Genomic DNA, 15,819 nt, shown 5'->3' with positions numbered 1-15,819 from the left:
ATAATAGCTGAAATAAATAATTCTCTCTACTATTAATCTGACATTTCAAATTTTTTAAATAAAGTGGTGATCCTAACTGACCAAAGACAGGGCATTTTTACTAGGATTAAATGTCAGGAATTGTAAAAAAAAACGGAGCTTAAATGTATTTGGCTGAGGTGTATGTAAACTTCCGACTTCAACTGTATATGTGCCCTTCTTTGTCAGGCATTGGAAAACCACCCTGGTTTTTGTGGTTGAATTTGTATTTGAAATGCACTGCTCGACTGAGGAACCTTACAGATAATGGTATGTGTGGGTTACAGAGATGAGGTAGTCGTTCAAAAACAATGTTAAACCCCCAGGCAATGGAAAAACTGTGACATTTTCAGCTTCCAGGAATTGTGTACAGATCCTTGTGACATGGGGCCGTGCATTATCATGCTGAAACATGTCGCGATGGCGGCAGATGAATGGGCCTCAGGATCTCGACAATGGGCCTCAGGATCTCGTCACGGTATCTCTGTGCATTCAAATTGCCATCGATAAAATGCACTTGTGTTCGTTGTCCGTAGCTTATGCCTGMCSACACCACCATGGGGCACTCTGTTCACAACGTTGACATCAGCAAACCGCTTATCCACATGACGCCATACACGTGGTCTGCAGTTTTGAGGTTGGTTTGACGTACTGACAAATTCTCTAAAAACGCCATTGGCTTATGGTAGAGAAATTAACATTCAATTCTCTGGCAACTGCTCTGGTGTACATACCCRCAGTCAGCCTGCCAATTGAACACTCTCTCAAAACTTGAGACATCTGTGGCATTGTGTTGTGTGACAAAACTGAGTGGCCTTTTATTGTCCCCAGCACAAGGTGCACCTGTGTAATGATCATGCTGTTTAATCAGCTTCTTGATATGCCACCTGTTAGGTGGCTGGGTTATCATAGTAAAGGAGAAATGTTCACTAACAGGGATGTAAACAAATTTGTGTGCAAAATTTCAGAGAAATAAGCTTTTTGTGCGTATAGAACATTTCTGGGATATTTTATTTCAGCTCATGAAACATGGAACCAACGCTTTACATGTTGTGTTTATAGTTTTGCTCGGCATACATACAGAAAGAAGATTTAGATTTCCATATTTTACATTGTGATTACTTTTGTGTTCAAGTTTTACTACTTTATCTGGACTGTATCTGATGGCAGAAAAGGTATCTCTGCAATTCCATGCAATTTCACCCATCTCAATTCCGGTCAGTCAAGGAATCACATTTAATTTTCTTTGGAGGATTTTCAAATCCAATTGAAATGGACATACATTGAAATATAATTACCTGATGCGTTTGAGAACAGTGTATGCCATACATAGAACATACAGCAAATGGCTACATAACTACACATACAGTAATAACAATTGGTGAAATTGTGAAATGTCCTATGTAGGAAACAGTTTGTGTCAAAACAAATGTGCTGCAGCTAACACCTCTAAGGCTGTGTTTACACAGGTATCCCAAWTCKGATWTTTTTTTTTACACCAATTGGTCTTTAATCAGATCAGATATTTTGCCAATAATTGGGCAAAAGATCAGAATTGGGCTGCCTGTGTAAACGCAGCCTAATACCTCTACTTCTAAATATTCTTGTATAATTTATTTCTTCATATGCCATTTATTATGAATCCTGTATTTAATTTTGTTTGGGTAGGATTCATCTTGTTTATCACTGTCAAATCCTATAGAATGAAACTCAATGATTTCTCTATTTTATTGAAAATAAAAAGCACAAATTGYCTAAGCATTCTGACGCTTCAAGATGTTTTTAATGAATAGACTATACAGGTCTATGAACTACTACTATGAAACATTCTCAAAAACCCCAAAATGCCTCTTATCCAACAAATATTTACCAGATATAAAAACCACACAAATCTATTCAAATAGTTCAACACCGTAAACACAGAAAGTAGTAAATAGCTTTAGGAAATACACACAACGATATATATAGCTTATACTCAAGACTAGATCAACCAATATGTCTATGTGATACATTTAGAAATAAGGTTATGGCTTTATGAACTACAGTAATAGTGCATAGTAGAGCTGGAAGACTTCCCATCCATGTTAGTTAGTTGCTGTCTTCGAAGCTGCCGTTGCTGCTGCAGTTGGAGTGGAAGCGCATGGTGCTCATAGGGTCTGACACGTACCCTGAAGGAGATAGGACACAGAGGTCAGGGGTTAGGGATGATCCACAGCCAGTTCCTTTCCCAACACACACCAACACCAGCTTTGGTGTACATTCTACCCAATTGGCTGTACTCCATTTCAAATGATGAAGTTCTATAGTACCGGTATAGGATTGATGAGTATCTTCATTAATATGCTTTTTACCATTTCGGTCAATAGGTGGAAACGGCATATTCCTCCTCAGTTCATCCAGAGATGGACCTTGGGAATCACGTCGTCCCTCGCTGAAAATAAAACATACATGAGCTGTTATAAGGCTGAATATAGTGATTATGTTTACATAATCAACCTCTACTACATAATACGAAAATCTGCATCATATGGTTACGGACACATTTTGTATAATGATCTCTTTAAAATAATGAAAGATTGAGGAGGCAGTTAGATGAGGCAGGTGTAAACACATCTCTGATGTACTCTGTTGAATCTAGCATGACCCCCTGTGTAACAGCACAGGACCTAATAACCACACTCTCTCACTTCTACATCTAATATAAACTAAATGGATGAAACATTTGATTAACTGCCAGTCTGCCAGGACATTTCCAGCAGGCAGAGACTTCAGCAGTAGAGAACACACACAAACCTAACTTCAGTTACTGTGTCCCTGGAGACCGTTGCCAGGTTCCCGATCTACTCCCCTTTCTCTTCAACCACACACACAGGCTTACAGGGCTGGTCACCAGTGGAGTCTTTAGGCCTTAGTCAGCATGCATAGAAAGGTTTTATCTGATTTGCTTGCCTTTGTTTTCCCTGACCCATATCCGGGCAACTCCACCTCTAACTGTTGCAGTAAAGCGTTTCTAGTGTTGTACACATTATTGCTCAAACAGTGGGTCAAGGTGAGTGCTATCGCAGCAACAAAGTACAACTTTACAGGCCAAGACATGATGTCCATGGAATTCCTACTAGTACTGGCCTTTACACTTAACTTGGTTATGCTTAGCAATCCAGTATATAGGCCATAGAGACAGAAACAGAGACAGAGACGGAGACAAAGGTTAACATGCCTTAATAGAAAAGAGAGAAACATTTGAAACTCCTTCAGTGAAACTCTCGAATCCATTCTCTCTGTATTGCATTCATCTGTATGTGGAGAAGACTATATGATATACTAGCCTGGTCCCAGATAGGTGTGTGCTGTGTAGCCAACACCTATGATCATTATCAACGCCAGTCAACGACCAGGCTAGTGAAGCCCTACCTCTGAGTCCAGACTGCGTAGGCACGGGCGTTGAGGGCGTACTCCAGTTCAAAGCGGGAACGGAGGGCGGCCACGTGACTCCGACCAGGACTGCCCCTCGCCAGGCAGTCAGAAGAGCCAGAGGGGGACAGGGACCCACTGCTGTTACTGGAGGCTGGGGACATCAACTGTGGATCACACACATACATGTATGACATTATCATCAACAAGTGTCACATGGACAGACAAGAAAGCTAGGAATCTGTAAACTTTCTGAAAATGTAAGCAGCATGTTTATTCCCACTCTGGTGTAGATTCACATACTATAGAAAAACACCATACCTCCACATTGCATAGGCATTCCTCTAGTGTGGCCAGCACCTCAGAGAACTCAGGTCTATCCTGATTCGGAGGAGATAAAATAGGATTATTTAAACCTATACACACTCTTCACAGAAAAAAGACACACACACACACACACACACAACACACACACACACACACACACACACACACACACACACACACACACACACACACACACACACACACACACACACACACACACCACACACACACACACACACACACACACACACACCACACCTGTGCTTTCTCAGGCTGTCTGTCTGTGTGGTTATGCGGATCTACCCACACATGAATCAAAGGCTTTCCATCTCCTACTTCACTGTAAGACAACAAACACAGAGCCAGATCCTACTTCACTGTAAGACAACAAACACAGAGCCAGATCCTACTTCACCGTAAGACAACAAACACAGAGCCAGATCTTACTTACCGTAAGACAACAAACACTGAGCCAGATCATACTTCACTGTAAGACAACAAACACTGAGCCAGATCATACTTCACTGTAAGACAACAAACACTGAGCCAGATCATACTTCACTGTAAGACAACAAACACTGAGCCAGATCATACTTCACTGTAAGACAACCAACACTGAGCCAGATCATACTTCACTGTAAGACAACAAACACTGAGCCAGATCATACTTCCCTGTAAGACGACAAACACAGAGCCAGATCATACTTCACTGTAAGACAACAAACACTGAGCCAGATCATACTTCCCTGTAAGACAACAAACACAGAGACAGATCCTACTTCCCTATAAGACAACAAACACAGAGACAGATCCTACTTCCCTGTAAGACAACAAACACAGAGCCAGATCATACTTCCCTGTAAGACAACAAACACTGAGCCAGATCCTACTTCACTTTAAGACGCGGACCACGATGTCTTGCTCCCAGACAGACTAAACAACTTTTTTGCTCGCTTTGAGGACAATACACTGTCACTGACAAGGCCCGCTACCAAAACCTGCGGGCTCTCCTTCACCGTAGCCAACGTGAGTAAAACATTTAAACGTGTTAACCCTCGCAAGGCTGCAGGCCCAGACGGCATCCCCGGCCGCGTCCTCAGAGCATGCGCAGACCAGCTGGCTGGTGTGTTTACAGACATATTCAATCAATCCTTATCCCAGTCTGCTGTTCCCACATGCTTCAAGAGGGCCACCATTGTTCCTGTTCCCAAGAAAGCTAATGTAACTGAGCTAAATGACTACCGCCCTGTAGCACTCACTTCCGTCATCATGAAGTGCTTTGAGAGACTAGTCAAGGACCATATCACCTCCACCCTACCTGACACCCTAGACCCACTCCAATTTGCTTACCGCCCCAATAGGTCCACAGACGACGCAATCGCCATCACATGGCACACTGCCCTAACCCATCTGGACAAGAGGAATACCTATGTAAGAATGCTGTTCATCGATTACAGCTCAGCATTTAACACCATAGTACCCTCCGAACTCGTCATTAAGCCCTGGGTCTCGACCCCGCCCTGTGCAACTGGGTCCTGGACTTCCTGACGGGCCACACCCAGGTGGTGAGGTTAGGTAACAACATCTACACCCCGTTGATCCGCAACACTGGGTCCCCACAAGGGTGCGTTCTCAGCCCTCTCCTGTACTCCCTGTTCACCCATGACTGCGTGGCCATGCACGCCTCCAACTCAATTATCAAGTTTGCAGACGACACTACAGCGGTAGGCTTGATTACCAACAACGACGAGACGGCCTACAGGGAGGAGGTGAGGGCCCTCTGCGTGTGGTGTCAGGAAAATAACCTCAATGTCAACAAAACAAAGGAGATGATCGTGGACTACAGGAAACAGCAGAGGGAGCAGCCCCCTATCTACATTGACGGGACAGTAGTGGAGAGGGTGGAAAGTTTTAAGTTCTTCCGCGTACACATCACGGACTAACTGAAATGGTCCACCCACACAGACAGCGTGGTGAAGAAGGCGTAGCAGCACCTCTTCAACCTCAGGAGGCTGAAGAAATTTGGCTTGTCACCAAAAACACTCACAAACTTTTATAGATGCACAATCGAGAGCATCCTGTTGGGTTGTATCACCACCTGGTACGACAACTGCTCCGCCCATAACCGTAAGGCTCTCCAGAGGGTAGTGAGGTCTGCACAACGCATCACCGGGTGCAAACTACCTGCCCTCCAGGACACCTACACCACCCGATGTCACAGGAAGGCCAAAAAGATCATCAAGGACAACAACCACCTGAGCCACTGCCTGTTCACCCCGCTATCATCCAGAAGGTGAGGTCAGTACAGGTGCATCAAAGCGGGGACCGAGAGACTGAAAAACAGCTTCTATCTCAAGGCCATCAGACTGTTAAACAGCCATCAGTAACATTGAGTGGCTGCTGCCAACATACTGACTCAACTCTAGCCACTTTAATAATGGAAAAATGTATGTAATCAATTTATCACTAGCCACTTTATATAATGCTTACATATCCTACATTACTCATCTCATATGTATATACTGTACGCTATACCATCTACTGCATCTTGCCATCTTGATGTAATTAAATGTATCACTTGCCACTTTAAACAATGCCACTTTATATAATGCTTACATACCCTACATTACTCATCTCATATGTATATACTGTACTCTATACCATCTACTGCATCTTGCCTATGCCGTTCGGGCATCACTCATTCATATATTTGTATGTACATATATGTATTCATTCCTTTACACTTGTGTGTATAAGGTAGTAGTTGTGAAATTGTTAGGTTAGATTACTTGTTGGTTATTACTGCATGGTCGGAACTAGAAGCACAAGCATTTCGCTACACTCCCATTAACATCTGCTAACCATGTGTATGTGACAAATACATTTGATTTGATTTGACAACAAACACAGAGCCAGAGACTACTTCACTTTAAGACACCCCGGTAATGGCTGAAATGGGCTCAATGGAATACAGTAGATTGTCTTTCCATTAAATCTATAAGAACGATAAAGCTTTGTCTGGGATTTAATGCATCGTCTCAACACTAACATACCAAGAAAGAGAAGAAAGATAAATGAACACGCATCAAAATAAAGTTTTTGTGGAATTGGAAAAAGTAATAATTAATACAGTTGAAATGTATACAAATTAGTTCCGCTGAAATTAAAGCAACTTTCGAAAATGAACACTCGGATTATAGTGATATTATGTCTGATCTCGCAAACAATGAAATGTATGTTCAGATGGGTGTAATATAGAGTCAAGCGTGATGATTTTTAATCCAAGGGTATCCTGCTATTGACACACTTGTTGAATTATGCAAGAGAAAGTGAAAACAACAGTAATTAGGTACTAATAATAACAGTAACAGTTATTAGCACCTAGCACTTAGCTCACATGAGCGTAGCATACTTAGCACATGAACTTAGCTCACATGAATTTAGCTCATATGTAAGTATACGTAGCACTTAGTATAGTTAGCTCATGAATTTAGCTCACATGAACTTAGCATACATAGCACTTAGCTCACATGAGCGTAGCATACTTAGCACATGAATTTAGCTCACATGAACTTAGCTCATATGAATTTAGCTCACATGAACTTAGCTCATATGAATTTAGCATACGTAGAACTTAAATGTACATAAATGTAAATGTAAACCCCCACATAAATGTAAACCCCCACATAAATGTAGGGGTCTTTACGCTCTATCTATCTATTGTAGGAGGACACTGACCTCTGGACAGACATTCCAGCCCCTCATTAGCATGGCAGAGATGGGTTTGGGTATGGAGTAGCCAATAGGAGGCCGTATGTGGTGGTAGGCCATGTCTGCAGCTGCTGCAGCTTGATGAGGACAGGGAGAATCCAACATATTAACATGCTTGAAACAAACCAGTACTCACTCACTGATTCACATTCTCCCAAACCAGTATCAGATTGGTGTGTTTTTAATCATGCAAAGGTTACCAGGTTTCAGGTGGGCAAAGGGGATCTCTCCAGTGAGCAGCTCCCACAGACACAAGGCATAGCTGAACATGTCGGCCTTGACGGTATAGCGTGTACACTGGGTGAATATCTCTGGGGCCATCCAGCGCAGGTTCTGTACACCAACACAAGAGTCAAATTAGCAATGCAAAACACTCTGGCTACCATGGACAAATGGTTCCTCAGCGAAGGCTTCACTCCAGGGAGCATAACGCACGCACGCACTGACACCGACTCACACGCACGCACGCACACACACCCACATTTAATTAACCTTGTGGGGACACACAATTTATAACCATTCAAAATCCTATTTTCCATTATCCTAATCTTAATCCCAAAATCTAACCTTAACCCTAAACCTACTAGAAATAGCATTTGACCTTGTGGGGACAGATATTTGGGGACTTCTGGTCCCCACAAGTATAGTTAAACACACACACACACATTTATGGTTTGGTGAACCAGGAAGTTGGACTAACCCCTGGCTGCTTGGTCATATTGTCCACAACCTCGGATAACAGAAATCTGGATTCTAAAGAGAGAAAAAAAGGGTTTCAAGATTCTAATAATGAGGTTAGTGAGGCAGCCATTTTTATTTCAATATCAAATCACTTCTGTGTAACAATTTAGTACCTTACTATAATAGTTTCCCATAAAAATTTCTCAAGCAAGCATTTTGTTAGGACTGTCTTGGAGTGGTCTGAGTCGGGAGGGGAGGGAAATATAATCTGAAAACTAGCTGTTATTGGGCATTTATGACAAATTCACTATAGGAAATGGCTACTTTACCAACTGTAATCTGTCTTCATTATATTGTATGTTTATACTGTACCAGTCAAAAGTTTGGACACATCTACTCATTCCAGGGTTTTTCTTTATTTTTGCTATTTTCTACATTGTAGAATAACAGCAATGACATCAAAACTATGAAATAACACATATGGAATCATGTAGTAACCAAAAAAGTGTTAAACAAATCAAAATATATTTTATATTTGAGATTCTTCAAAGAGGCCAGCTTTGCACAGCTTATGACAAGTGCTATAATGTGTTATGATAGTTATGTTATGTTATGACACTCTTGTCGTGTGCCTTGTTAAAAGTTAATTAGAGGAATTTCTTTCCTTCTTAACTCGTTTGAGCCATCAGTTGTGTTGTGAGAGGTTAGGGCTGGCATACAGAAGATAGCCCTATTTGGTAAAAGCCCAAGTCTATATTATGGCAAGAACAGCTCAAATAAGCAAAGAGAAACGACAGTCCACTATTACTTTAAGACATGAAGGTCAGTTGGAAAAACCATCAAATCAAATCCCCCCAAAATCGTCCCATGCGCCAAATACAACCTTACAGTGAAATGCTTACTTACAAGAAAATACCTTTAAAAAGGGTGGCTTCTTTGAAGAATCTCAAATGATTTGTTATTATTTAACACTTTTTTGGTTACAACATGTACATGATTCCATATGTGTTACTTCATAGTTTTGATGTCTTCACTATTATTCTACAATGTAGAAAATAGTCATAATAATAAAGACTAACCCTTGAATGAGTAGGTGTGTCCAAATTTTTGACTGGTGCTGTATTTTGTTGCTTACCTCCAAAATCAGCCACCACAGCATGCCCGTCCTCATAGAGCAGAATGTTGTGACTAAAAGTAGCAAATGTCATGATTGGAAGAATAACTCAAAACACTTAATTTCACATAGTCACTATAGCTTCAATTCAACATCTATACCGCTCATTATGCTTCATTTCTACATAGGGTGAGACCCAATTCCCCACAAAACACACATGCACCCAGCACATCACCCCACCCCCACACACAAAACCCCACTGACCCCCACCCTCCACCGACCTGTTGAGGTCCCTGTGGATGATGGGCTGAGTGAGGTTGTGCAGGTACTCCATGCCCTTGGCCACGTCGATGGCGATGATGAGCTTGGACTGCAGGTCGATGATCCTGTCCGTTGACACATCATTACACATCATTAGAGGAACAACCCCAACACTAAGTAACACAGATCGATGCTGCCTGGCCCTGCCAATCAACTGATACCACGGCACACAGCAGAAGATCAATAAGTCAGCTCATAGACTGTTAGACTTTATCTAAATGCAGAGTAACACTTATTATAAACTGGGTGGATTGAGCCCTGAACGCCGATTGGTTGACAGCCGTGGTATATCAGACCGTATACCACAGGTATGACAAAACATGTATCAGAGTAACACTTAGTATAGATCAATGATGATAAGTGGGAGAAACGAATGTAAAGACACTACCAAGAAATAAGACATTACACAGTTCACAACAATTGTTTTACAGCCACAATCTGCACGTTTTCAAGTAGACAAATGTCAATAAAAAATACTGGATGATGGATCGACAACAGCACTAAACATTATACTTAYATACCAATTAAAACGTTTAAGTAACGCTTTAATGAAGGTGTCCTTATGAACAAAGCCTTTATAACAGCTATATAACACATTATAACATTCCTAAACTGTCATAAGTATTTTGAAATAGTTATGAGTAGCGGCATGAGATGTTATAAAACCGGTTATAATGAATCCCTATAGCATCTCCTGTCATTACTAATGAATATTTAAAACTACTTATGACTGCTTACGACAAGTTTATATAATGTGTTATATAAACTCAGCAAAAAAAGAAACGTCCCTTTTTCAGGACCCTGTCTTGAAAAGACAATTCATAAAAATCCAAATAACTTCACAGATCATCATTGTAAAGGGTTTAAACACTGTTTCCCATGCTTGTTCAATGAACCATAAACAATTAAGGAACATGCACCTGTGGAACGGTCATTAAAACACTAACAGCTTACAGACGGTAGGCAATTAAGGTCACAGTTATGAAAACTTAGGACACTCAAGATGCCTTTCTACTGGCTCTGAAAAACACCAAAAGAAAGATGCCCAGGGTCCCTGCTCATCTGCGTGAATGTGCCTTGGGCATGCTGCAAGGAGGTGTCATGATGTGGCCCTTTCTGGGTATAGATTGTGGCTTCCCCCTCTCTCACTCTCTCCTACACCCAGGTTCTGTTATCTCAGGTCGTAAATTCCTGGCAAAAGGCTGAGAGAGGCTGAACTGAGGGCTTGTAGGCCTGTTGGAAGACAGGTCCTCAACAGACAACCCCGGCAACAACGTCGCCTATGGGCACAAACCCACGGTCGCTGGCCCAGACAAGACTGGCTAAAACTGCTCTTCTCTGATGAGTCGCGGTTTTGTCTCACCAGGGGTGATGGTCGGATTCGCGTTTATCGTCAAAGGAATGAGCGTTACACCGAGGCCTGTACTCTGGAGCAGGATCAATTTGGAGGTGGATGGTCCGTCATGGTCGGGGCGGTGTGTCACAGCATCATCGGACCGAGTTTGTTGTCATTGCAGGCAAACTCAATGCTGTGCATTACAGGGCATACATCCTCCTCCCTCATGTGGTACCCTTCCTGCAGGCTCATCCTGACATGACCCTCCAGCATGACAATGCCACCAGCCATACTACTCGTTCTGTGCGTGATTTCCTGCAAGACAGGAATGTCCGTGTTCTGCCATGGCCAGCGAAGAGCCCGGATCTCAATCCCATTGAGCATGTCTGGGACCTGTTGGATCGGAGGGTGAGGGCTAGGGCCATTCCCCCCAGAAATGTCCGGGAACTTGCAAGTGCCTTGGTGGAAGAGTGGGGTAACATCTCACAGCAAGAACTGGCAAATCTGGTGCAGTCCATKAGGAGGAGATGCACTGCAGTACTTAATGCAGCTGGTGGCCACAYCAGATACTGACTGTTACTTTTGATTTTGACCCCCCACCCTTTGTTCAGGGACACATTATTCCATTTCTGTTAGTCACATGTCTGTGAAACTTGTTCAGTTTATGTCTCAGTTGTTGAATCTTGTTATGTTCATACAAATATTTACACATGTTAAGTTTGCTGAAAATAAACGCAGTTGACAGTGAGAGGACGTTTATTTTTTTGCTGAGATTAGCTGTTGTAAAGGATTTATGGATGCATTCATAAGGAAACCTATAGTAAAGTGTTTTACGAAAGTTTAAATGTGAGAAAGATATACTGTTACGAATTCCCTGCCGGTGACTGTTATCARCACCTCACAACCCTGAGCTGCACACTCCATCTCCCCACGACCTGAGCTCGAGAGTCTAGGGGGTATCATAAATCTGCCTCTCAAACTCTTTCTGACCTGTGTGACCTGTGCCCTGATAGGATGCTGGACATCTGCCCATCCTATTGACYATACAGGTCGCACAATACTGTCAGTGTCCCTCAGTAACACAGTTAACAACAGTAACAACTCTGTCTCTGCCCATCAACAACTGAACAAACTCATACAGTATCTCTGTCTTGGCTTGTGGGATGGTGTGCGTGCCCAATGTGAGTTGTGTGACAATATATATTGTTCTTAATAGTTAGTTGTTAATTGTTGTTGCATTATGTATGCTGCCTCTGTATAGCTTTTAACCTGTAAACATGTTTACTGATTATATGTCATTTATACAGTCCTTCATTACTGTTATTATGTTCTTGTCATATCGTATGTACAGTATATTCATTGTCTTTCTTTTCCTTATACAGAACCCATACACTCCCTCACACTCCCTCACACCTCATCTCCCCACGACCTGAGCTCGAGAGTCTAGGGGGTACCATAAATCTGCCTCTCAAACTCTTAAACTCTACYGATTCCAACCTTTCATCCCCATATGCATCCCCTTGTTCATCTTCCTCAGTGTGTTTAAATAAAGTTCCTGTGTGTTAACTGTTGGGCTGCTTTATTCCCATCTAACCGTGTCAGTGAGTCACAGACCAGTAAGATGCGTAGTGTCGGGACAGAGAAAGGGGAAGTGAGAAAGAAGGGCGTAAAAATAAACTGATCTGCCCCTACGCCTCTCAATGTGTCTAAACAACAGATCCAGGAGAGATCGCACATTATGTGCAAGATATAAAAATGAGATGCACAAGATACATAGATGCACACAGATACAACACAGCTTGCACGAAAAGCAGTGGAAGAACTGCCAGTCTTCATTCAATTGGATGACCACCAAATTCATATCTCATTATGTAGAGCATAATTATACAACAACTGAACAGCTGAATTGAGGTTCCTAGAACTAGGGAGTAACAAGATCTCTCAGACTACAGAGAACAGTTTCTCTGGCCTGCAAAGCTTAGAGACTTTAACACTGTTCAATAATCCCATCATGCAAATTGCAGCATTTGCATTCATCCACCTCACTTCGCTGACAACCATAGATTCAGGGTACATTCACCATCCATCCAGCCAGTGGGAGAAACATGTGAGTGTGAATCTGACGCACATATTCGGTYGAGTCTTCCCTCAAGCGCTGACTAACATGATTATAAGCTCCTGGTGTCCTCTCAACATCACCGTCGGCAGCAACAGCACCCCAAAACCAGGCTTCACCCTGCAGCTCTTCACTCCATTGAATGTGATCTTCCAGGACTGCTGGAGACCATTMTTTCAGTCTGTTGTCAATCTCAGGGCTGTAACAGGACATCTTCTGTGTGGGTCTCACTTCGTCGCAAAGTACTTCCTCTTTCTGCTGGAGTTTGAGTTTGAGTTGGTTCTCTCACCAGAGTTTGTGAGAGAACCAACTGTGGACATGAATAACCTGAACAGGCTTGTGCAGCTGAGGCATCTGAAGCTGACAGGAGTGGACCTCATCGTGCAGACAGTGCTGCGCATCATGTTCCACAACCTAACCAGGCTGGAGAGCCTGAGCTTGATCTAATGTAGGATCCTCACTCTGGAGGAGGATCTGAGCAGAGACCTGCACTCCCTCATTTTGATTCAAGTCCAATCCCGAGAGGAGTTTAGCATGTTAGAGGGCTTTCCAGAGCCACTGACCAGCCTGATGAATATGGAGTTCTTCAGTCCTTGCCTGCACTGCAGCTGTGACAACGCCTGGCTGGGTCAGGAGACAGATACAAGTCCAGGTAATTTTTTAGCTAAATTGGGAATTGGAGTTGACATGCAAAAACGAAGGTGGCGTCCAGRACTTCCACAGGTACTCTTCGGCCCACTGTTCCCTGGACATGGGCTTTGTCCTGTTCCTCTGCACCTCACTGGGCCTGCTCCTCTTCATGCTGGTGGTGCTGCTCCATCAGCTGGCCGGGGACTACCTAATGGCCTTCTGCCACATTGCCCGTGGCTGGCTGGAGGAGACCGTGTGGAKGCCCAACCCCAGGGGTCGTCACCACTATGATGCATTTGTGTCGTACAGTGGGAGAGACRAGCACTGGGTGGTGGAGCAGCTGTTGCTGGGCCTAGAGCAGAGGGGGCCTCCCTTCCTTCGTCTCGGTCTACACAGCAGGGACTTCCAGCTGGGGAAGGACATCATGGACAACATCACAGACAGCCTCTACAACAGCCACCACACCCTGTGTGGTGAATGTTGACCTGTTTAAAGGTCTTACTCACATCRGCTATGGAGAGCGTGATCACACAGGCWTCCGGAACAGCTGGTGCTCTCACGCATGCTTCAGTGTTGCTTGCCTCAAAGCGCGCATAGATGTAATTTAGCTCGTCTRGTAGGCTCGTGYCACTGGGCAGCTCGCGGCTCTGCTTCCCTTTGTAGTCCGTAATAGTTTGCAAGCCCTGCCACATCCAACGAGCATCGGAGCCGGTGTAGAAGGATTTAATCTTTGTCCTGTATTGAAGCTTTGCCTGTTTGATGGTTCGTCGGAGGGCATAATGGGATTTCTTATAAGCGTCCAGGTTAGAGTCCCGCTCCTTGAAAGTGGCAGCTCTACCCTTTAGCTCAGTGCGGATGTTGCCTGTAGTCCATGGCTTCTGGTTGGGATATCTACGTACAGCCACTGAGGGGACGACGTCTACGATGCACTTATTGATAAAGCCAGTGACTGATGTGGTGTCCTCCTCAATGCCATYGGAAGAATCCCAGAACATATTCCAGTCTCTGCTAGAAAAASAGTCCTATAGCTTAGCATCTGCGTCATCTGACCACTTCCGTATTGAGTGAGTCACTGGTACTACCTTTTTTTCATTTTTACTTGTAAGCAGGAATCAGGAGGATATAGTTATGGTTAGATTTGCCAAATGGAGGGCGAGGGARAGCTTTGTACGCATCTCTGTGTGTGTAGTAAAGGTGGTCTAGAGTTTTTTCCCTCTGGTTGCAAATTTAACATGCTGGAAAAATGAGGTAAAACWAWTTTAAGTTTCCCTGCATTAAAGTCCCCGGCCACTAGGAGCGCTGCCTCTGGATGAGCATTTCCTTGTTTGCTTATGACCGTATACAGCTCGTTGAGCGCCAGCATCGGTATGTACTGGCAAATAGACAGCTACAAAAAATATAGATGAAAACTGTCAGGGAAAAATGATGTATTCACCTTATTTGTTTGAGATTAATAGTTAGAAATTATTAACTTAACTAATATTGTAGTAAGACATTTCTTTCCTTCATTCTGAGTGAACTGAGAGGAGTTTTTTTTAGCTGGGGCTGGCAACTGATTAAGTGATGACTAGGTAAAAACCTACAGCTAGCATTCCATAGATATCTGGTGGGTGTCACCGAGATAAGAGGGAGCCTGGAGGAACAGAACTAAGGCCTCAGTATTCCTAATCTTCCTGGCATCTGGGAGACAGCACCAGARGCAGATGACCAGAGGATGAACCCAAAGTGGCTTACGGTGCCCCCAGTCACCAGGGGGGGGTTCAACCAGCTATGACTGAACAATCTTAGTATGAGGTACAGTTGAAGTCGGAAGTTTACATACACTTAGGTTGGAGTCATTAAAACTCGTTTTTCAACCACTCCACAAATTTCTTGTTAAGAAACTATAGTTTTCGCAAGTCGGTTAGGACATCTACTTTGTGCATGACACAAGTAATTTTTCCAACAATTGTTTACAGACAGATTATTTCACTTAAAATTCACTGTATCACAATTCCAGTGGGTCAGAAGTTTACATACACTAAATTGACTGTGCCTTTAAACAGCTTGGAAAATTCCAGAAAATGATGTCATGGCTTTAGAAGCTTCTGAAGG

The 15,819-nt window shown here is 43.1% G+C and overlaps 1 protein-coding gene and 1 pseudogene across 1 annotated transcript in view; one reads left to right on the top strand and one right to left on the bottom strand.

The window, feature by feature from the left end:
* Positions 1-1,008: 1,008 nt before the first annotated feature.
* Positions 1,009-15,819, bottom strand: part of tnni3k (TNNI3 interacting kinase) — a 52,718-nt gene continuing 37,907 nt past the window's right edge. The window contains exons 17-25 of the mRNA XM_023971428.2: positions 9,604-9,708; positions 9,344-9,396; positions 8,228-8,280; positions 7,728-7,860; positions 7,495-7,604; positions 3,751-3,810; positions 3,430-3,596; positions 2,370-2,449; positions 1,009-2,186 (exon numbers count right to left, since the gene is read on the bottom strand). Coding sequence (XP_023827196.1) covers positions 2,107-2,186; positions 2,370-2,449; positions 3,430-3,596; positions 3,751-3,810; positions 7,495-7,604; positions 7,728-7,860; positions 8,228-8,280; positions 9,344-9,396; positions 9,604-9,708 — 841 coding nt within the window. The 3' untranslated portion in view covers positions 1,009-2,106. The remainder of the gene's footprint in view (positions 2,187-2,369; positions 2,450-3,429; positions 3,597-3,750; positions 3,811-7,494; positions 7,605-7,727; positions 7,861-8,227; positions 8,281-9,343; positions 9,397-9,603; positions 9,709-15,819) is intronic.
* On the top strand, positions 12,991-14,209 carry LOC111952593 (toll-like receptor 13; annotated as a pseudogene).

The sequence above is a fragment of the Salvelinus sp. IW2-2015 genome, linkage group LG26 (genome assembly GCF_002910315.2).
Source record: "Salvelinus sp. IW2-2015 linkage group LG26, ASM291031v2, whole genome shotgun sequence".
In the NCBI taxonomy this organism is placed as follows: Eukaryota; Metazoa; Chordata; class Actinopteri; order Salmoniformes; family Salmonidae; genus Salvelinus; species Salvelinus sp. IW2-2015.
The sequence above is the reverse complement of the archived record's forward strand: the minus strand, read 5'-3'. Positions and strand labels throughout refer to the sequence as shown.